At 43.5% G+C, this 22,952-nt stretch overlaps 1 protein-coding gene across 7 annotated transcripts in view; it reads left to right on the top strand.

Moving 5' to 3' along the window:
- LOC121549992 (dnaJ homolog subfamily B member 6) overlaps positions 1-22,485 on the top strand; it is a 60,586-nt gene extending 38,101 nt beyond the window's left edge. For 4 of the 7 annotated variants that reach the window (XM_041862033.2, XM_041862036.2, XM_041862032.2 and 1 more), the window contains 5 exons: positions 9,222-9,371; positions 9,686-9,842; positions 10,130-10,200; positions 19,987-20,121; positions 21,556-22,485. In XM_041862033.2, the coding sequence (XP_041717967.1) occupies positions 9,222-9,371; positions 9,686-9,842; positions 10,130-10,200; positions 19,987-20,121; positions 21,556-21,659 (617 nt within the window). In that variant the 3' untranslated portion in view covers positions 21,660-22,485. Of the gene's footprint in view, positions 1-9,221; positions 9,372-9,685; positions 9,843-10,129; positions 10,612-19,986; positions 20,122-21,555 lie in introns of those variants that run through there. The other 3 variants (XM_041862035.2, XM_045210539.1, XM_045210538.1) reach the window with 3 other exon arrangements.
- Positions 22,486-22,952: the final 467 nt, after the last annotated feature.

Genomic DNA, 22,952 nt, shown 5'->3' with positions numbered 1-22,952 from the left:
GAAGGAATTGTCCGTAGCGCTCCGAGACAGGATTGTGTCGAGGCACAGATCTGCGGAAGGGTACCAAAAAAATTCTGCAGCATTGAATGTCCCCAAGAACACAGTGGCCTCCATCATTCTTAAATGGAAGAAGTTTGGAACCACCAAGACTCTTACTAGAGCTGGCCGCCTGTCCAAATTGAGCAAACGGGGAGGTGACCAAGAACCCGATGGTCACTCTGACAGAGCTCCAGAGTTCCTCTGTGGAGATGGGAGAACCTTCCAGAAGGACAACCATCTCTGCAGCACTCCACCAATCAGGCCTTTATGGTAGAGTGGCCAGACTCCTCAGTAAAAGGCACATGACAGCCCGCTTGAAGTTTGCCAAAAGCCACCGAAAGGACTCTCAGACCATGAGAAAGAAGATTATCTGGTCTGATGAAACCAAGATTGAACTCTTTGGCCTGAATGCCAAGCGTTACGTCTGGAGGAAACCTGGCACCATCCCTATTTTGAACCGTGGTGGCAGCATCATGCTGTGGAGATGTTTTTCAGCGGCAGGGACTTGGAGACTAGTCAGGATCGATGATGGTTGATGTCCTTGATGATCTTTTTGACCTTCCTGAGACATCGGGGTGCTGTAGGTGTGCTGGAGGGCGGGTAGTTTGCCCCCGGTAATGCAGGAATGTCCACCAGAGCTGTTGCCAGAGATTTGAATGTTCATTTCTCTACCATAAGCCGCCTCCAACGTCGTTTTAGAGAATTTGGCTGTACGTCCATCCAGCCTCTCAACCGCAGACCACGTGTATGGCGTCGTGTGGGCGAGCGGTTTGCTGATGTCAAATCAAATGTTATTTGTCACATGCAACGAATACAACAGGTGTAGACCTTACAGTGAAATGCTTACTAACAAGCCCTTAACCAACAATGCAGTTTTAAGAAAAATGAGTGTTAAGTAAAAAATAAAAGCCATAAAATAACAGTAAAAAAACACAGCGAGGCTATATACAGGGGGTACCGGTATAGAGTCAATGTGCAGGGACACCGGTTAGTCGAGGTAAATTAGGTAATATTGACAGTACCAGTCAAAAGTTTCGACACACCTACTCATTCAATGGTTTTTCTTTATTTTAAAATTTTTATACATTGGAGAATAATAGGGAAGACATCAAAATAACACATATGGAATCATTTAGTAACCAAAAAAGTGTAAAGCTGTCATCAAGGCAAAGGGTGGCTATTTGAAGAATCTCAAATATAAAATGTACACTGCTCAAAAAAATAAAGGGAACACTTAAACAACACAATGTAACTCCAAGTCAATCACACTTCTGTGAAATCAAACTGTCCACTTAGGAAGCAACACTGATTGACAATACATGTCACATGCTGTTGTGCAAATGGAATAGACAACAGGTGGACATTATAGGCAATTAGCAAGACACCCCCAATAAAGGACTGGTTTTGCAGGTGGTGACCACAGACCACTTCTCAGTTCCTATACTTCCTGGCTGATGTTTTGGTCACTTTTGAATGCTGGCGGTGCTTTCACTCTAGTGGTAGCATGAGACGGAGTCTACAACCCACACAAGTGGCTCAGGTAGTGCAGCTCATCCAGGATGGCACATCAATGCGAGCTGTGGCAAGAAGGTTTGCTGTGTCTGTCAACGTAGTGTCCAGAGCATGGAGGCGCTACCAGGAGACAGGCCAGTACATCAGGAGACGTGGAGAAGGCCGTAGGAGGGCAACAACCCAGCAGCAGGACTGCTACCTCCACCTTTGTGCAAGGAGGAGCACTGCCAGAGCCCTGCAAAATGACCTCCAGCAGGCCACAAATGTGCATGTGTCTGCTCAAACGGTCAGAAACAGACTCCATGAGGGTGGTATGAGGGCCCGACATCCACAGGTGGGGGTTGTGCTTACAGCCCAACACCGTGCAGGATGTTTGGCATTTGCCAGAGAACACCAAGATTGGCAAATTCGCCACTGGCGCCCTGTGCTCTTCACAGATGAAAGCAGGTTCACACTGAGCACATGACAGACGTGACAGAGTCTGGAGACGCCGTGGACAACGTTCTGCTGTCTGCAACATCCTCCAGCATGACCGGTTTGGCGGTGGGTCAGTCATGGTGTGGGGTGGCATTTCTTTGGGGGGCCGCACAGCCCTCCATGTGCTCGCCAGAGGTAGCCTGACTGCCATTAGGTACCGAGATGAGATCCTCAGACCCCTTGTGAGACCATATGCTGGTGCGGTTGGCCCTGGGTTCCTCCTAATGCAAGATAATGCTAGACCTCATGTGGCTGGAGTGTGTCAGCAGTTCCTGCAAGAGGAAGGCATTGATGCTATGGACCGCCCGTTCCCCAGACCTGAATCCAATTGAGCACATCTGGGACATCATGTCTCGCTCCATCCACCAATGCCACGTTGCACCACAGACTGTCCAGGAGTTGGCGGATGCTTTAGTCCAGGTCTGGGAGGAGATCCCTCAGGAGACCATCCGCCACCTCATCAGGAGCATGCCCAGGCGTTGTAGGGAGGTCATACAGGCACGTGGAGGCCACACACACTACTGAGCCTCATTTTGACTTGTTTTAAGGACATTACATCAAAGTTGGATCAGCCTGTAGTGTGGTTTTCCACTTTAATTTTGAGGGTGACTCCAAATACAGACCTCCATGGGTTGATACATTTGATTTCCATTGATAATGTTTGTGTGATTTTGTTGTCAGCACATTCAACTATGTAAAAAAAAAGGATTTAATAAGATTATTTCATTCATTCAGATCTAGGATGTGTTATTTTAGTGTTCCCTTTATTTTTTTGAGCAGTGTATTTTGATTTGTTTAACACTTTTTTGGTTACTACATAATTCCATATGTGTTATTTCATAGTTTTGATGTCTTCACTATTATTCTACAATGTAAAAAATAGTATAAATAAAGAAAAACCCTTGAATGAGTAGGTGTGTCCAAAACTGACTGGTAGTGTACATGTAGGTATAGTTAAAGTGCTAGATAATATAGATAATAAACAGATAGTAGGGGCGGGGGGGACAATGCAAATAGTCTGGGTCGCCATTTATTTAGCTGTTCAGGAGTCTTATGGCTTGGGGGTAGAAGCTGTTAAGAAGCCTTTTGGACCTAGACTTGGCGCTCTGGTACCGCTTGCCGTGCGGTAGCAGAGAGAACAGTCTATGACAAGGGTGGCTGGAGTCTTTGACCATTTTTAGGGCCTTCCTCTGACACCGCCTGGTATAGAGGTCCTGGATGGCAGGAAGCTTCGCCCCAGTGATGTACTGGGCAGTACGCACTACCCTCTGTAGTGCCTTGCGGTCGGAGGCCGAGCAGTTGCCATACCAGGCATTGATGCAACCAGTCAGGATGGTCTAGATGGTTCAGCTCTAGAACTTTTTGAGGATCTGAGGACCCATGCCAAATCTTTTCAGTCTCTTGAGGGGGAATAGGGTTTGTCGTGCCCTCTTCACGACTGTCTTGGTGTGTTTGGACCATGCTCCATAATCTGCTCCACTACAGCCCCGTCGATGAGAATGGGGGCGTGCTCGGTCCTTCTTTTTCTGTAGTCCACAATCATCTCCTTTTGTCTTGATCACGTTGAGGGAGAGGTTGTTATCCTGGCACCACACGGCCAGGTCTTTGACCTCCTCCCTATAGGCTGTCTCATCGTTGTCTGCGATCAGGCCTACCACTGTTGTGTCGTCGGCAAACTTAATGATGGTGTTGGAGTCGTGCCTGGCCATGCAGTCATGGGTGAACAGGGAGTACAGGAGGGGGAGGGGACTGAGCACGCACCCCTGAGGGGCCCCCGTGTTGAGGATCAGCGTGGCAAATCAAATCAAATGTTATTTGTCACATACACGTGTTTAGCAGTTGTTTATAGTGGGTGTAGCGAAATGCTTGTGCTTCTAGCTCCGACAGTGCAGTAATATCGAACAATTTCACAACATATACCCAATACACACAAAAAAGTAAGGAGTGGGATTTAAGAATATATACATATATGGACAAGCAATGACAGAGCGGCATGGACTAAGATACAGAAGAATATTATAGAATAGAATGCAGTATATACAGATGAGTAGTGCAAGATATGTAAACATTATTAAAGTGACTAGTGTTCCATTTCTTAAAGTGGCCAGTGATTTGAATAGGCAGCAGCAGCCTCTAATGTGCTAATGATGGCTATTTAACAGTCTGATGGCCTTGAGATAGAAGCTGTTTTTCATTCTCTCGGTCCCAGCTTTGATGCACCTGTACTGACCACGCCTTCTGGATGATAGCGGGATGAACAGGCAGTGGCTTGGGTGGTTGATGTCCATAGATGATATTTTTGGCCTTCCTGTGACATCGGGTGCTGTATGTGTCTTGGAGGGCAGGTAGTTTCCCCCCGGTAATGCGTTCGGCAGACTGCACCACCCTCTGGAGAGCCCTGCAGTTGTGGGTGGTGCAGTTGCCGTACCAGGCGGTGATACAGCCCGACAGGATGCCCTCAATTGTGCATCTGTAAAAGTTTGTGAGGGTTTTAGGTGATAAGCCACATTTCTTCAGCCTCCTGAGGTTGAAGAGGCTCTGTTGCGCCTTCTTCACCACACTGTCTGCGTGGGTGGACCATTTCAGTTTGTCGGCGATGTGTATGCCAGGAAGCTTTCCACCTTCTCCACTGCGGTCCCGTCGATGTGGATAGGGGGGTGCACCCTCTGCTGTTTCCTGAAGTCCACGATCATCTCCTTTGTTTTGTAGATGTTGAGTGAGAGGTTATTTTCCTGGCACCACACTCCCAGAGCCCTCACCTCCTCCCTGTAGGCGGTCTCGTCATTGTTGGTAATCAAGCCTACTACTGTTGTGTCGTCTGCAAACTTGATGATTGAGTTGGAGGCGTGCTTGGCCACGCAGTCATGGGTGAACAGGGAGTACAGGAGGGGGCTGAGCACGCACCCTTGTGTTGAGGATCAGCGAAGTGGAGATGTTGTTTCCTACCTTCACCACCTGGGGTCGGCCCGTCAGGAAGTCCAGGACCCAGTTGCACAGGGCGGGGTTCAGACCCAGGGCCTCGAGCTTAATGATGAGCTTGGAGGATACTATGGTGTTGAATGCTGAGCTATAGTCAATGAACAGCATTCTTACATAGGTATTCCTCTTGTCCAGATGGGATAGGGCAGTGTGCAGTGTGATGCCGATTGCATCCTCTGTGGATCTATTGGGGCGGTAAGCAAATTGAAGTGGGTCTAGGGTGACGGGTAAGGTAGAGGTGATATGATCCTTGACTAGTCTCTCAAAGCACTTCATGATGACAGAGGTGAGTGCTACAGGGCGATAGTCATTTAGTTCAGTTACCTTTGCTTTCTTGGGTACAGGAACAATTGTGGCCCTCTTGAAGCATGTGGGAACAGCAGACTGGGAAAGGGAGAGATTGAATATGTCCATGAACACACCAGCCAGCTGGTCTGCGCATGCTCTGAGGACACGGCTAGGGATGCCGTCTGGGCCGGCAGCCTTGCGGGGGTTAACATGCTTGAATGTCTTACGTCGGCCATGGAGAAGGAGAGGCCACAGTCCTTGGTAGTGGGCCTCGTCAGTGTCACTGTGTTATCCTCAAAGCGGGCGAAGAAGGTGTTTAGCTTGTCTGGAAGCGAGACGTCGGTGTCGGCTACGTGGCTGGTTTTCATTTTGTAGTCTGTGATTGCCTGTAGACCCTGCCACATACGTCTCGTGTCTGAGCCGTTGAATTGCGACTCCACTTTGTCTCTCTACTGATGTTTTGCCAGTTTAATTGCCTTGTGGAGTGAGTAGCTACACTGTTTGTATTCTGCCATATTCCCAGTCACCTTGCCATGGTTGAATGCGGTGGTTCACACTTTCAGATTTGCGCGAATGCTGCCGTCTATCCACGGTTTCTGGTCAGGGTAGGTTTTAATAGTCACAGTGGGCACAACATCACCTATACACTTCCTGATAAACTAAGTCACTGTTTCAGTGTATATGTCTAAATTATTTTCAGAAGCTACCTGGAACATATCCCAGTCCGCGTGATCAAAACAATCTTGACGCATGGATTCCGATTGGTCAGACCAGCGTTGAATAGTCCTTAGCACGGGTACTTCCTGTTTTGAGTTTCTGCCTATAGGAAGGGAGAAGCAAAATGGAGTCGTGGTCAGATTTGCCGAAAGGAGGGAGGGGGAGGGCGTTATAACCATCTCGGAAGTTTGAATAGCAATGGTCGAGGATTTTAGCAGCGCGAGTACAACAGTCGATATGTTGAGAGAACTTCGGCAGCCTCAGGATATGTGGTTTCCAGTTTGCATAAAGTCCAGTGAAGTTCTTTGAGGGCCGTCGTGGGATCAGCTTGAGGGGGGATATACACGGCCGTGACTATAACCAAATAAAATTATCTTGGGAGATAATATGGTCTGCATTTGATTGTGAGATATTCTAGGTCGGGTGAACGGAAGGACTCGAGTTCCTCTATGTTACTACAATTACACCACGAGTCGTTAATCATGAAACACACACCTCCGCCCTTCTGCTTCCCGGAGAGATATTTATTCCTGTCTGCGCGATGACCTGAGAACCCATCTGGCTGGACCGATTCCGGCAGAATATCCCAAGAGAGCCATGTTTCCGTGTAACAGAGTATGTTACAGGCCTTGATGTCTCTCTGGAAAGAAATCCTTGCCCGTAGTTCGTTGACTTTGTTAACCAAAGATTGAACATTAGCGAGTAGAATACTTGGAAGCGGTGGGTGGTGTGCGCGCCTCCTAAATCGGACCAGCAGGCCGCTCCGAGTGCCTCCTCCGCCTGTGATGTTTTGGGTCAGCCGCTGGAATCAGTTCAGTTGCCCTGGGGAGAGCAAACAAAGGATCTGCTTCGGGAAAGTCGTATTCCTGGTCGTAATGCTGGTGAGTTACCGCCACTCTGATATCCAATAGTTTTTCCCGGCTGTATGTAATGATGCAAAACACTTTCTGAGCTAATAATGTAAAAAATAATACATAAAAAAACAAAATACTGCAAAGTTTCCTAAGAGCTAGTTGCGAGGCCGCCATCTTCGTCGGCGCCAGGTGTGTTGTTACCTACCCTTACCACCTGGGGGTGGCCCGTCAGGAAGTCCAAGATCCAGCTGCAGAGGGAGGTGTTTAGTCCCAGGGTCCTTAGCTTAGTGATGAGCTTTGAGGGCACTATGGTGTTGAACGCTGAGCTGTAGTCAACGAATAGCATTCTCACGTAGGTGTTCCTTTTGTCCAGGTGGGAAAGGGCAGTGTGGAGTGCAATAGAGATTGCATCATCTGTGGATCTGTTGGGGTGGTATGAAAATTGGAGTGGGTCTAGGGTTTCTGGGATAATGGTGTTGATGTGAGCTATGACCTGCCTTTCAAAGCTTGGTCAGCGCATGCTCGGAGTACACGTCCTGGTAATCCATCTGGCCCTGCGGCCTTGTGAATGTTGAACTGTCTAAAGGTCTTACTCACATTGGCTACGGAGAGCGTGATCACACAGTCGTCCGGAACAGCTGATGCTCTCATGCATGCTTCATTGTTGCTTGCCTCGAAGCGAGCATAGAAGTGATTTAGCTCGTCTGGTAGGCTCGTGTCACTGGGAAGCTGTGCTTCCCTTTGTAGTCTGTAATAGTTTGCAAGCCCTGCCACATCCGACGAGCGTCGGAGCCGGTGTAGTACGATCTTAGTCCTGTATTGACGCTTTGCCTGTTTGACGGTTCGTCAGACGGCATAGCGGGATTTCTTTATAAGCATCCGGGTTAGAGTCCCACTCCGTAAAAGCGGCAGCTCTACCCTTTAGCTCAGTGCGGATGTTGCCTGTAATCCATGGCTTCTGGTTGGGGTATGTACGTACGGTCACTGTGGGGACGACGTCATCGATGCACTTATTGATGAAGCCAGTGACTGATGTGGGTGTAATGGTGGGCGTGGGAGAGCTTTGTACCTGTCTCTGTGTGTGGAGTAAAGGTGGTTTAGAGTTTTTTTTCCTCTGGTTGCACATTTATCATGTTGGTAGAAATTAGGTTAAACAGATTTAAGTTTCCCTGCATTACAGTCCCCGGCCCGTAGGAGTGCCGCCTCTGGATGAACGTTTTCCTGTTTGCTTATGGCCTTATACAACTCATACATTTTTTTCTTGTTTTTAGCTTATATATCTTTTTTTCTTTTCTTTTAGTATATATGTTTGTTTCTATTTTTTAAAGATGTATTAAATGTTTTTATTAACTTTTTTTCCCCCTGTTTGCTTATGGCCTTATACAGCTCATTGAGTGCGGGGGGTAAGATCTGACAAAAATATCTCATAACACTGAAGCAGCGAACTTTGTGAAGACCAATACTTGTGTCATTCTCAAAACTTTTGACCACGACTGTAGATGAAAACTCTCTTGGTAAATAGTGTGGTCTACAGCTTATCATGAGATACTCTACCTCAGGCGAGCAAAACCTTCAGACTTCCTTAATATTAGATTTTGTGCACCAGCTGTTGTTTACAAATATACACAGACCGCCACCCCGTGTCTTACCGAAGGCATTTGTTCTATCTTGCCGATGCAGCGTAAACCCTGCCAGCTGTATGTTATCCATGTCGTCGTTCAGCCACGACTCGGTGAAACATAAGATATGACAGTTTTTAATGTCCCGTTGGTAGGATATTCATGATCGTAGCTCGTCAATTTTGTTATCCAATGATTGTACGTTGGCAAATAGGACTGATGGAAGAGGCAGATTACCCACTCGCCGTCGGATCCTTACAAGGCACCCCGACCTACGTCCCCGATATCTCCGTCTCTTTCTCCTGCGAATGACGGGGATTTGGGCCTTGTCGGGTGTCTGAAGTAAATCCTTCGCGTCCGACTTGTATTTCTGTCTGTAATAAAGCCATTTTGTGGGGAAAACTCATTCTAATTGGGTGGGCCTAGCTCCACAGTGGGTGAGCCTGGCTCCCAATTGGGTGGGCCTATGCCCTCCCAGGCCCACTCATGGCTGCACCCCTGCCCATTCATGTGAAATCCATAGATTAGGGCCTAATTAATTTATTTCAATTAACTGATTTCCTTATATTAAATCTTTGAAATTGTTGCATATTGCGTTTTATTTTTGTTCAGTATAAATATGTATTTAGATGGGCCAATGCCTTTGTATGCTCATGGATTTTTTATGAACCACTATGTGGGTGTAATTAAACTTGATTTGACTAATGTGTTGTCATTGTCTGTCCACTCTCCCCAGCGGACGATAACTTCTTCGGCGGGGGTCAAAGGCAGCGGGGGGTGAGCCAGAGCAGGACCGGGGGACACTTCTTCCACGGGTTCGGGGGCTTCCCCCCCTTCGGGGTAGGCTTCCCGCTGTTCGATTCAGGTGGGCCTCCCCTGCAGCACGGTAATACTGTATTTCTAATATGCGTCTACTAAAACTCTGGTTAAACCAAACTTCCTCCTCATGGAAATTGTTACAACATAAATCTCACTGCATATTATAAAATGTGCTATTTAGATCATATAATAAGCTTCATTTTTGAGATCAACATTTGCGTGTAAGCAAAGCAAAGGAAAATGGTGGGGTGTTGGTGTTGATATGAGTGTGTGTGTGTGTGTGGGCCAAATCAATGTTTATTTGTCATATGCACAGAATACAGTGTAGTGTACACAGTACAATGAAATCGCAAGTTCTGTGTGTGTGTGTTTCCCTCCTAGGTTTCACTTCCCTGGGACATATGGGTGGAGGGGGCTTTGCCTCATTCTCCTCTTCATCTTTCGGGGGCAGCGGAGGAGGAGGAGGGGGGATGGGCAACTTCCGCTCAGTGTCCACTTCCACCAAGTTCATCAACGGCAGAAGAATCACCACAAAACGGTACACCACAGCACAGCTAGTCAGTCAATGTAGTCAATTGCGTCACTAACTTGTTCTTGTCCTCACTCTGTGTCCTGGGGATAGTTTCCTCAAAATAAAAACAAACAGGATTTTTCTAGGCTGTTGTCCTTTTTACATTGGTTGTAGTCGATTCACCAAGACAGTTTTGAATATTGAAAAATGTGTAACACTAAACAGCAACGTACCCGTTATAAACCCTTAAAAGTATTACCAAAAAACAGATATGTATGATTTAAAATAAAATAACTTTGGTTTCTCTCCTGCAGGATTGTGGAGAATGGCCAGGAGAGGGTGGAGGTGGAGGAGGACGGTCAGTTAAAGTCTCTAACCGTCAACGGTAAGGAGCAGCGCCTAAGACTGGATAACAAGTGATAACCTCTGCACAAGATCAGATAGGGTTGTATTTATTACAGGTTTACCTTTTGTTTTGGGACCATTCTCTTACTAGGACCACTGTTTATTACTGATTTGTAAAAAAAAAAAAAGTTTTTATTTGCTGTACTCATTTTGCTGTATTACCGTTTAGTTCTTTGCCTTTTAGTTCTAGAAGCCAGGGGCACAACAAGCTGTACATTTGGACAGATTTTCTTTTGTTCATTTGAACTATCAAATTATCTCAGCTTTAACCCTTTGTCTATTTAAAAGAAAATCTAACCTCATCTCTCTAACCTGTACACCATTTTTATGTTGATGAGCTTTAGATGACCAATTTTAGACAGTTAATAAATTGATATAGTATTAATATGCACTTGTTTTTGCTTTTCTATTTGTTTGTTTTTGAATACAAGAGTGATTTTTCATCTCTGCATGATTGCTAATGACAAGGCTGTTCATGTTCTGACTATAACTGTTCCATCAATTCATCATAAACCCTAAATAGAGACTAAATGTACAATGTCTTGCAAAAGTATTCAGACCCCTTGGATTTCTTCACACTTTATTGTGTTACAAAGTGCGATTGGATTTAATTGTCATTTTTTTGTCAATATACACAAAATACTCTGTCAAAGTGGAAGAAACATTTACCTTTTTTTTTAAAGATTAATAATAATAAATAAAATATAGTAGCTGCATAAGTATTCAGCCTTTTTGTTTAGGCAAGCCTCAATTAGTTCAGGAGTCAAATTTGGTTGAACAAATCACATACAGTAACTTTTTAAGGTCCCTTACTGACAAACCACATGATTTCGCGTCATGTCAAATCTTGTGATGTTCCCCATTTACACACAGTGCTTTTAACTTACATTAACTTACAACATTTTAGCACGTGAAAACCCAGGTGTCAAATTTAATTTTGAATATTTTACTTTGAAGGGCATCATTTACATTAATTCAATTTAAACAGTCTTGGTCCCCTGCAGGTTTTATCTATTTCCCGGTTTGTTCCAGGGACGTCACCAAGGACGTTCTTAGAATGTTGTGTCATGGTCACCTGGAGGTTTTAGTCTAGTTGCGGTGAAAATCACACAAGATCACGTGTTCACATGTTAAATTCATGTGTCAAGTATTGAATTTCAAGCACAGATTCAACTACAAAGACCAGGGAGCTTTTCGAAAGGGTTGTAAATAGTAGATGGGTAACAATGTCGAATCAGGCATTGAATATCTCTTTAAGCATGGCCTAGTTAATAATAATTATGCTGTGCATTATGTATTTAACCACCCAGACACCTCAAAGATACAGTCGTCCTTCTGAACTGAGTTGCTGGACAGGAATGAAACTGCTCGGGGATGTTACCATGAGGGCATTGGTGATTTTAAAAGAGATACAGAGTTCAATGGCTTTGATGGGAGAGAACTGAGGATGGATCAACAATATTGTAGTGACTCCACAATAATGACCTAAATGACGGAGTCAAAATAAGAACACAAATTATATACCAAATATTCCAAAACATGCATTTTGTATGTAACAAGACACTAAAGTAATACTGCAAAAAAATGTGGCAAAGGAATACACTTTTTGGCCTAAATGCAAAGCCCTATGTTTGGGTCAAATCCAACACAACACATCACTGAGTAACTGCCTCCTTATTTTCAAGCATGGTGGTGGCTGCATCATGGGTATGATTAACATAGGCAATTACTGGGTTTTTCAGTATAAAAGAAACGGGATAATCCCAAGCAAAATCCTAGAGAAAAACCTGCTTCAATCTGCTTTACACCAGACACTGGAAGAGGAATTCACCTTTCAGCAGGACAATAACACAAGGCCAAATCTACACTGGAGTTGCTTACCAAGAAGACAGTGAATGTTCCTAAGTGGCCAAGCTACAGTTTTGACTTAAATCTGCTTGAAATATTATGGCAAGACTTGAAAATTGCTGTCTAGCCATGATCCCCAACATCTGGACAGAGCTTGAAGAACGTTGAAAAGAAAAATAGGCAAATATTGCACAATCCAGGTGTGGAAAGCTCTTGGAGACTTACCCAAGAAAACTCACAGCTGTAATCGCTGCCAAAGGTGTTTCTAACATGTATGGACTAGTTATAACATTCTTATGAATCTTTAAAACGCAAGGGTTGTGGGTTCGTTTCCCACGGGGGGCCAGTATGAAAAATGTGTGCACTCACTAATTGTAAGTCGCTCTGGATAAGAGCGTCTGCTAAATGACTAAAATGTAAAACATTTTTTTGAATTTTTCTTACACTTTAACATTAGAGTATTTTGTGTAGATCGTTTTTTAAACCTATTTTAATCCCACTTTGTAACACAATAAAATGTGAAGAAATCCAAGAGGTCTGAATACTTTTGCAAGGCACTGTGTGTATATTTATATAAATATTTACATGGACCAAATACAGGGGATTTTGGGTAAAAACAATTATAAAGGTTTCAGAATTGGTCAATAAATCTAAGCTTGACCTTTTGTTGCGGTCACAATGAGTCTGTGTGATGATTCTGTTTGGCTTAAGGGACACTTTCACAACCGCCCCAACACTCACTTCCTCAAACTGTGTGTGCTTGCTTGATGTCACCTGCTTCACACCAACACACAGAAAAAAGGAAACCACACTCGCTGCTTTTCAATTAAACTCACACTCATCACATCACTCACAAGTGTTCATTTTAACCTACTAATAAAATAGTTTTACTGCTAAGCTATTCGATTACACCTGCATTCTTATAGCGGTCCATCATGTCAAATGAATTCAGTGATAGCTGTCTCTGCATGGACTATCATGATTTGCAATATAGAATAATTAGCTTGCCTCAACGTAAGATACAGTATGACAGTATTAGTTGCCTTTGATGAAGAATGGAGTTCATCTCAACAAAAGGTACGTATCAGCACAATGGCTGTGTCCCAAATAGCACCCTATTCCCTATAGAGTGCACTAAATAGGGAATACGGTGCCATTTGGGACGCAGAATGTCTGTTTTTGTCTTTTCATCTAGTAACATGTCATCTGTTTATCAGATGTTATTGCCGGTGGGTTGTCTGGGAAACTATAGGTTTAAAATCAAATCAGCACTGTTTCAATGTTCAATGCAATACCTTAGATTGGAGATGGGGCTGCTTCCCAAATGGTACCCTAAAACCTACATACAGGTAACAGCCTAAAACCTACATACAGGTAACAGCCTAAAACCTACATACAGGTAACAGCCAAAATAATGGAAACACTTGAGTAAATGAGGGATACAAAGTACAGTATATTGAAGCAGGTGCTTCCACACAGCTGTGGTTCCTGAGTTAATTAAGCAATTAACATCCCATCATGCTATAGGGTCATGTATAAAAATGCTTGGCAGGCCATTATTTTGGATACCACGACTATGCCCCCATAGGATGACAATGCCCACATCCACAGGGCACGAGTGGTCACTGAATGGTTTGATGAGCATGAAAACGATGTAAACCATCTGCCATGGCCGTCTCAGTCACCAGATCTCAACCTAATTGAACACTTATGGGAGATTCTGGAGCGGTGCCTGAGACAGTGTTTTCCACCACCATCAACAAAACACCAAATGATTGAATTTCTTGTGGAAGAATGGTGTCGCATCCCTCCGATAGAGTTCCAGACACTTGTAGAATCTATGCCATGGTGCATTAAAGCTGCTCTGGCTCGTGGTGGCCCAATGCCCTATTAAGACACTTTATGTTGGTGTTTCTTTTATTTGGACAGTTACCTGTAGTGCACTGGGCGGATGTGTTATCTTCAGATGCCGTGCAGTCATGCCACTGTCTGAAACTGGTGGCACAGATGGTGGCAGACTGGCAGCAGTGGGCACAAGGGGTTACAGTTGTTTATTATGCCCTGGCCTGCAGTAGAAGGCAAAGTGCGTGTTTGACGGTGTGCATTTGGGTGTGCGCGTCTAAAACACAACTCAGTCATGCGCGGCAGTTCTGGGGAATGTGCCTAAAGGGGGTTAGTTTATTTACAAGCTTCAATGCATTTTTGTAGAGGAGTTACATAAACGGCGAAAGCTGTCACTGTTTAGCAACAAGAAAGCAGAAAGAACAGGTCCCTCATAGTAGTTTACCGTCCCGTTTGTTTTGTGTAAGAACCCTCATCCTCTCAAAGGAAATGTTTCTAAAATAATGCAGTAATACACATAGGCCTACTCCTTATCTAACATTTTCTGTGGTATTTTTGCACATTGTAGCGAAACGTTTTGTAACGTAAGCATTTCTTATTGGACAAGCTCAGGTAGTCGCTCCCTGTTTGTCAGGTTTCTTCCATTTGGTGCTTAGTGAATATGACCCTGCATTTGACGACATTGGCTTACTGGCACTGTAGCTACATTTGACCTTCCCTCAGCTGTGGCAGCCATTTCTCTCTCACTCTGCAGCTTTAGACTTTATTTTTTTTTCTCATCTAAAGGTTGATTAAAGTGGTGGCTGCGCATTTGCAAGTAGTGCAGTTGCTTGTTGACACTGTGACCCTGTCCTTGTGGCTGCCTGGCTCGGGTGACCGTGTGTGTGAGGAGATTAGCATACCCTCCACTGTGGTAGAGCTGACAGGGTGAGTAGAGTCAGGCCCCAGGCTCAATACCGGAATTATCACATGCTAACAATTCCTGATAAGGCCTGACATTCAATTGAATTAGGCTACTACACATTTTGCCTCAGTGGGAAAAATAATATATTTAATGACAGAAAAGCAGCTTGAATTTTGTCTTTTTGATTTTTTAATAACTGCTTGAGCCAGGGGCAAAATTACAGCTTTGGTATGAAAACATAATCAGAATTAATGTATGGCTTGAATTTATTGATTTCCTCCAGTGGGTAAGAAGTATTTTCCATGGTGCAATAGCTCCTCCTGCTGACTGAAAACTGCCATTGCATTTCTTTGTTAAAACTCAATAGAGCACAGTGGTTTTTTTCTTATATTATTAATAATTGAAGATGCATTTATTACAAATGAATTATGTATGTTGTATACAACAAATGTTGAAATGTAGGCCTAAAGGCAAGCCGGAAGACTGAGTGTAGCCTAGTCCTTCCTCTCGCTCTGTGTTGTAGAATACGTTTCTGGCACTAGGTGACACTGTTTCTACATTAACAGGAGATGATACCATCACTATTCTATTCTACCTTCTCCAGGTCAACTGTTTTGTTCTTTATACTTGTATTACTTGACTGCAGCAAACAGCTTGTATTTGGTTCATGTAAGGTAAAATGTCTTCCAGCTTTAGTAACAGGTAGATTATTTTATTTTGTGTGTTTTTGTATATCCTGGACCAAAGTCAAATTCAAAATCACACTGAATTTTAGCATATACTGATGATACATCCACCTACACACCCTGTAACCCAAATGTCTGACATTGCAGTATATATTATTTCCTCATCTTAAGGGTGTGTATGTATTATTAATGTGGCTAGCACAGTGTAAGGTAGATTCTAGTGTGCGTGCCAAATTACACCCTATTTCCTATATAGTGTACTACTTTTGACCAGCCTGTCAGTCTTGTCTCATTAGTCTAGATTTGTGGTGACTAGCCCTACTGGTTTAGCTACTGTAACTAGGTGGGATGAGCAATGACATAATACTACTATCCATGTCTCAAACACAAGCCCCTTTATGGTCAAGTTGCCAGCACCCCTGTGAGCACAGGAGGATTCCATTGGTCTTGCAATTGGTCATACTGTTAACTTGCTCAAAGAAAGACATTTGAAACATGAACACCAGTAAGCTTTTATGATTGAAAACTGAAAGGTTGGGTGATTTTGAGCGCTTAGGTGGATCTCATGCTCATCCATCACCAATGACAGATCATGTTTTGATTTCCTGTCTCGGGGCCACAAAATGGCTTCTTGGTTGCAGCAGGCGACATCCTGTTTGAATTGCATTCCACGCCAGCATCAACCCCATGACTGCCGGCTACTTTATGAAAGATGGAGGAGATAGAAGCTAACCCAGCTGTTGCCTAACCCTGCTTAAACAAGGGCACAGACATTGCCTGCGTCCCAAATGGCATCCTATTCCTTATGCAGTGCACTATTATATAGGGTTCCATTTGGGACCTATCTGTGTGCTCAGCAGTGGGGTCACCTCAGCAGACTACTGCTGTTGTCTGTCTGCCCAGGATTTACATTAAAACATGGGGGAGGGAGAGACTATGGGGGAAGATATGCAGACTTTTGCATCGATAACAGTCAATTATGTTGACAGGGGTTGGAGGTTGAAGCCCAAACAACAGTGTGTAGCCTTCTCCTGAGCAGTCAAATCCAGGCCTACGTAAGGTTTGGCCAACACACATGAGATTGGTTTAAATTGTGTTTCTTTCTGAGAATAGCAGTGAGCGGTTTGTTTATATGTGCGTGCATGTGTTTGTGTGTGTGTGTGTGTGTGTGTGTAATGTGTCAGCCTATTCATTATGAAAGAAAAAGTGCCCTATTACTAGGCTATACAAAATGAAATACAAATTCAATTTAATTGTAGGTTAACTCTGTAAGCCGCCCTGCACAATCAATGAACCAACAGCATCGCCAAGGCCTATACGTTCTCTCCCAGACTCATGGATAGAACATTTGGAGCGTAGCATAAGGCAATCAGTCCATCCAGTATGAATAATAATACAGTCCACACTCAAAGGCAATTACTAGAATTTGTTTAATTTTGGAGTATAGGTTAGACCAATTATGTACCAAAGACATCTGAAGTATTTTTTAAAATGTTTTTCTGCTGTGTGTAATATGCGGTATGCTATGTATTGTATAATGACACAATCATTATTTTAATTCAGGGTTTTTTTGGGCTTGGGCTCATATAGGTGTGTGCTATGCATAAGCTCTAATATGCGTATGACTGTTTTGAATGAATCATCACCTTAGAAAGCGCTGTCCATTTCGTTGTGTTAGGCTTTGAAACAACATCCACAATGACCATGTGTTCCACTCAGTTTTTGGTTGTTGAATTTTTAATCAAATTGATCAATCACAGTGAGGTGAGTTTTTAAAGCAAAATACCGTTTTGATGATAAGTGTTTGATGTGGTTTTCGATGGCATTTGCATTGATGTCAGAGTGGTTAGAGGGACAATAGAGCCCTGAGTACCAGGCCATTAGCGACCTGATGATCGTTAGCGAGTTGGGTACTACCAACACATATCCAGAGTGCATAAGAGGAGATTACCGTGACTCAACGGTCATGTGGAATTGTACTGTTGTCATGACTCATGACTGCCAGTGTGGCGGTGATACGGTCAAGGTAATACGGTCACGGCAACAGCCCTAGACAACACATGAGATTGGTTTAAATTGTGTTTCTCTCTGAGAATAGCAATGAGTGGTTTGTTTATATGTGCTTGCAGGTGTTTGTGTGTGCGCACAGTGTGTGTGGATGCACTGTGTGTGTGGCAGGTGTCTGGATGTTGTCAGTCAAACAGCCTATAAATACACCCTGGACTGAAACAAAATCAATGATAGGCACCCTTCAGACAATAGCTCTAAATGTATGCATGGAGAAGCCGGGAACGTCTGTTCTGTAGTACCAATTGAAGTCTTTGATCTAGGAAATAAAAGGCAGCCTTTAAAATATCTAATTATTTTCATTGCTCTTTTATATATATATTTTTTAATTCATTAAATTATAATGGGTTACACTGCTCTGTGGGGCAGGAGTCTTATCGCCCATGTATCCACCTCATAATACAATGAAATATTGATCCACAGAACAGGGACATGTTGACAATGTGCTGCACAGCACTGGATTCTCACAAGGTAACATGCAATTACTCTCCATTTCTCCAATGCAAAACTGATTAGATCTTCAGGCAGTCTGCAAAAGGGAATAAGCACTTGGATTTGTGGTCTTTCTTAGCTGGAAGGAGACAGGAGCCAGGGGAAGGCTTTACCAAAACCGTAAACCACCAATTGTGTTTGTTATTCCACAGGGGGGATTATCACTCTGTGGTGTCAGTCCTCCATTTGGGAAGTGGACTTTCGCAACAGATTTGGTTGGCAGCATTTAAAAGACTATCGCGCCGGCCGGCCTATCGCAACATAGACTGCATATTTGCCATGGTCGCAATTGCTGACTTCATGGTAATAATAAGTATATTTATCCAGTGAGTTGAAAGCAGCATCTCAAATGATACCCTATTCCCTATGTAGTGCACTACTTCTGATCAGGGCCCATAGGGCTTGGTCAAAAGGAATGCACTATACAGGAAATAGGGTGCCATTTGGGACATACGCAAAGTCTCACGGTGCTGCTTCCTTTGTCTCAGACAAGGCTTATTACAGCCTGAGTGAGGACGGGTTTATCCGATTGGCCACTACCTTTCAACGTCCTTCCCACCTGGTTTTTCTCTGCCATGTCTGCAAAGGGGATATGATTTGGAGCTAGGAAATGGAGCATGAACAACTATGTAGATTACATAATTAGTGAGAGAGAGAGGTCCTCCAAGGCAATTTTTTCAATGCAGTTTATATCCAGCGCAGCACTCTGGTCTGCTCTTACTCCAAGCAGATTGGGCAGTGTGTCACTGTGTCCCTAAGCACATCCACTGATTTGATATGTCACTCTAATGGCATGTGATATGTTAAAGGATTGACTGTTGGATATGATGGAAGGGTGATGGAGGGGGTTTCTCGCTAAATGAAAACCGGTTCGGCACGAGAGAGCATCTGGCTCCTTTCTTCTCTTCCACCCCCCCATAATTACAAAACACAATGGCGATGAAATCAGCCCGTATAATCTCAAAGCATAATAAGTCTCCCCTCTCTTCCACTATACACTGCCACTAATTCAATATAAATGTAAATTACCAAGAGAAAATGCATTTTATTTACATGACTAATCACAATAAAACGCGCCCACATGAAATATGAATGAAGTCTATGGTTGCGGTATGAAAGGGTTGCTGCAGCCAGAGGGGATGTTTTGAAGATATTTGCGTTTTATCCTCTTTGTTTTTCTGGCACAGCTACAGAGGTTTGACTCATGCTTATGTTCTCTGTAGACAACATGTCATGAGAGGAGCTTCTTGTTCTCACTTTGATTGTGTTCTTTGTGTTAAGGATGTCACATGGTACTTAAACATCTCTATTCTGACCAGTCCCTATTCAACGAGCACAACAGACGATGCCGATAATTGTGCTGTGTGATAATACTGGTCAACACTCATTTTGCGACATAAAGGAGATTCTCCTTCCACACAATCGTAGTTCAAAGCCTGGTATAAAAATGGTTTGGACAGCTCAGATACATCTACTTCTCCATGGGTGGCCTGTTTATCTGATTCTCCCGGAGAATCATGTTGGCCTACCTGCTCACATTTGCGCGCACCACGGGTGACCATTAATTGCACCTGTATAAATTGTGTGCCGGCTGTGTTGGGAAAAAACTCTGAGGTGTAGGAGCTGGGACTGTCATTCCCCTATCTCTGCAATGTAAATCTAGCTTTAGGGTTACAGATGTGTGTTCTGCTTGTGTAGCACATGGGGATGTGTGAAACTTAATCCTCAACGTGAAGTGTCGCCACTTGCGCACCGAACAGTTAACTTTCGGTGGCACCGACTGCTTAGACGTTTCTGGAAGGAGCTCACGTGTGCTAGCAAGACAGAAGTCCTGGGTTCGAGCCTCGGTGGGACCCGAATCAGGAGAAAGTGGTACTCACTAAGCAAGCAGAGTAACGTCCTTTAACTACTCTGACTACCCCCACAGGTCTGGAAGATGACGACCGGCGACAGAACGCTTTCCCTGGTCTCCCCTCCCACCAATGCTACCTGAGGAACGCCTCACAGAACTCTCTGGAGGAAGACGACGAGCGCGGCCTACAGAGCTTGGGACTCGCCAGAGGTGTGTTCCCCAACCTAGTGTTCTCTCCTGGGGAGAAAAGGTCTGCTTTGTGGGGGCCGCACAGAAACACCCAGGAACAGGCCAGTTGTGAAATGTTTTGCTGACGTAAAAAGGGCTTATAAAGTACATTTGAACAGTGGTGGAAAAAGTATCTAACTATCATACTTGAATAAAGATACCTTAATAGGAAATGACTCAAGTAAAAGTGAGTCACTCATTAAAATACTACGAAGTATTTGGTTTTAAATATACGTAAGGATCAAAAGTAAATGTAATTACTAAAATATACTTAAGTATCAAAAGTAAGTATACATAATTTCAAATTCCTTATATTAAGCAAACCAGACAGCACCATTTTCTTGTTTAAAAAATGTACGGATAGCACTCCAACACTGACATAATTTAAAAACTAAGCATGTGTGTTTAGTGAGTCCGCCAGATCAGAGGCAGTAGGGATGACCAGGGATGTTCTCTTGATAAGTTTGCAAATTGGACCATTTTTCTTTCCTGCTAAGCATTCAAAATTAAATAAGTACTTTTGTGTGTCAGGGAAAATGTATGGAGTAAAACATATATACATTATTTTCTTTAGGAATATAGTGAAGTCAGTTGTCAAAAATATAAATAGTAAAGTATAGTACTTAAGTAGTACTTTGAAGTACTTTACACCACTGCATTTGAAATTTGAATAAGACATTTTCTAAACAGGAGGTTTGTAATAACTTGATTCTGCTGAGACTGAAAGGGATGAATATTTATCTTTAATTCAAATTAAATTAGTTGTGTTCCTAAACTTTTACGTTGTTGATGAATTTAGAACGGCAGTCTCTAAAGTTGTTGATTGTAGAGCACACGTAAGGTGGTGTTTGTTTCATATGGATTAATCAACGGCCTCCAGGCTAAGCTTTGTTTAAAGACGAGCTAACACCTTAATAATGCCAACTAATTGGTTGCTGTTGTAGCCGGTGGCTAAACAAAGGGTCAGTGACAAAGGGAGCAATATTTAACTGGTTGAGTTCAACATTGAGGGGAATGAGTTCATTAGAGGGCTCTGTTGTTCTGCAGTGTAATGACTCAGGGTCAAAGGTCATCCTCTGTTTTCCTCCAGGGGTCATAGGGTCAAACACAAAAGCCCTGCAATTATCTCACATACACGGACACACAGGGGTTATAATGAGGCCTCCATTGTGTTGGGGGTGGATTTGAGCAAATTCATTATTTTTAAGATAAGCAAAGGAGTTTTCCATTTTACCAGGGAACTGTTTAAGCTTTGCCTGATGAGTTATGATGCCAATAATTAAGGATTGAGGAAAAAATATAGAAGTGTAGAAGTATGGATGTACATTCTGCTGAGGTAAGTAGCATGTCATTTTCTGTAGATTGATACCCAATAGAATATATCCTCCCTGTCGTTTGACCACCATTTTTCTGTAGGACACATGGACACTAAGAGGAAGGAATATCCTTGGAGGCAGGAGGCAGAGCTCAAAAAGAAGAGAACATCTCAATTGGCTCCTCGAATTGGTGCCTGGTTCTAAAGCACCGCCCTGGATCTGCCCTTCCCTGTACGTATCACCCGGAGGGGAAGAGCATCAGTAGATGTGGCATTAACATGACTCCGCTGCAGAGTTACCAAAATCAGGTAACTTTCCCAAAATACCCAGGTTTTCCATAAATCCCAGTTGAAAGATTCCTGGAATCAAGAGGGACTGAGAAGGAAACCCGGAAGCCTCCAACAAGGATTTCTGGAAAAAGTTACCAGAATTTTGCAAACCTACTTGATCATGCCAGCCTACCACCACTCTCACCAGCCCACCACTGTGCCAGGTCTCCCCTTGTCTATCAACTCCTCAGCGCAAGCAGCAAATCTCAGTAGTTATCTTTTATGCAAGACATTAGACTTTCTCAAGGTCTGTTTTCACGGCTCCTCTGTTATCTCCTCATGGCTCCTCTGCAGTTTATTTATGGTTTTTTTCCCCAGATGTCAGTAGAGCCGAGCCGTTCTGTTCTTCATTATTTTGCATTCATCACAAATAGATGGTAGACCAGGAGGACCTTAGCATGAGCATGCGCACGTGCTGTCATAAGTGGTCTCCTCTGAATGGCATGCTCAATATTTCATCAAACGTACATTCAGAAATGTTTCTAGTTTGTTTTTAAAAGTCAGAGTAAATGTAATGGGTGTGAATGGTCTGGAAGGGCCTGTAACAGTAGTGTAAGGGATGATGTCAGAGACCCTGATGGCCATTCAGATATAGGTGGGTCTTTAAACCTTAAAGGGATAGTTCATACAAATGATTTAAGTAATTTGGGTGAACTGTCCCTTTAAAGAGCAATATGAGGTAAGAGAGAAAAGTGTCCAGAGAGACCAGATCAAAAAGGAAAGAAGAAATGCAGTGGCAAATGAAACACTTCTGGTAATTATAACAGCACTGGGTGTAAAGCACTTTGTGACAACTGCTCATGTAAAAAGGGCTTTATAAAATACATTTCATTGATTTGATGTAGAAATCATACAAGAATATACTGTAGCTTTTGTCTGTGCTGAGGGAAATGTTCTCGCTATCTACACCAAAGAGAATAGTAATAGCAAAGTAAAGACTTGCTGTATTGGGATAGTCTCTCACCCCTTCATGTACAACAGCTTCCTTTCCCCCGTCGAGCATCGTTCTACTTTAATCTGAATTGTGCCCAGATAACTGCATGAGTCTCCCTTTCTAGCCTCTCACAAAGGCTTGTCACTTGGTTTTTACGTTTCACTGCTTCGGTTGGGATGGAAACCTCGGAGTTGAACATGTTTAAAAGTCTTTCATAACTATTTTATTTTTTGT

Source organism: Coregonus clupeaformis, chromosome 34, assembly GCF_020615455.1.
Source record: "Coregonus clupeaformis isolate EN_2021a chromosome 34, ASM2061545v1, whole genome shotgun sequence".
NCBI classification, from domain to species: domain Eukaryota; kingdom Metazoa; phylum Chordata; class Actinopteri; order Salmoniformes; family Salmonidae; genus Coregonus; species Coregonus clupeaformis.
Note: the sequence above shows the minus strand (reverse complement) of the source record. Positions and strands in the feature narration are given on the sequence as shown.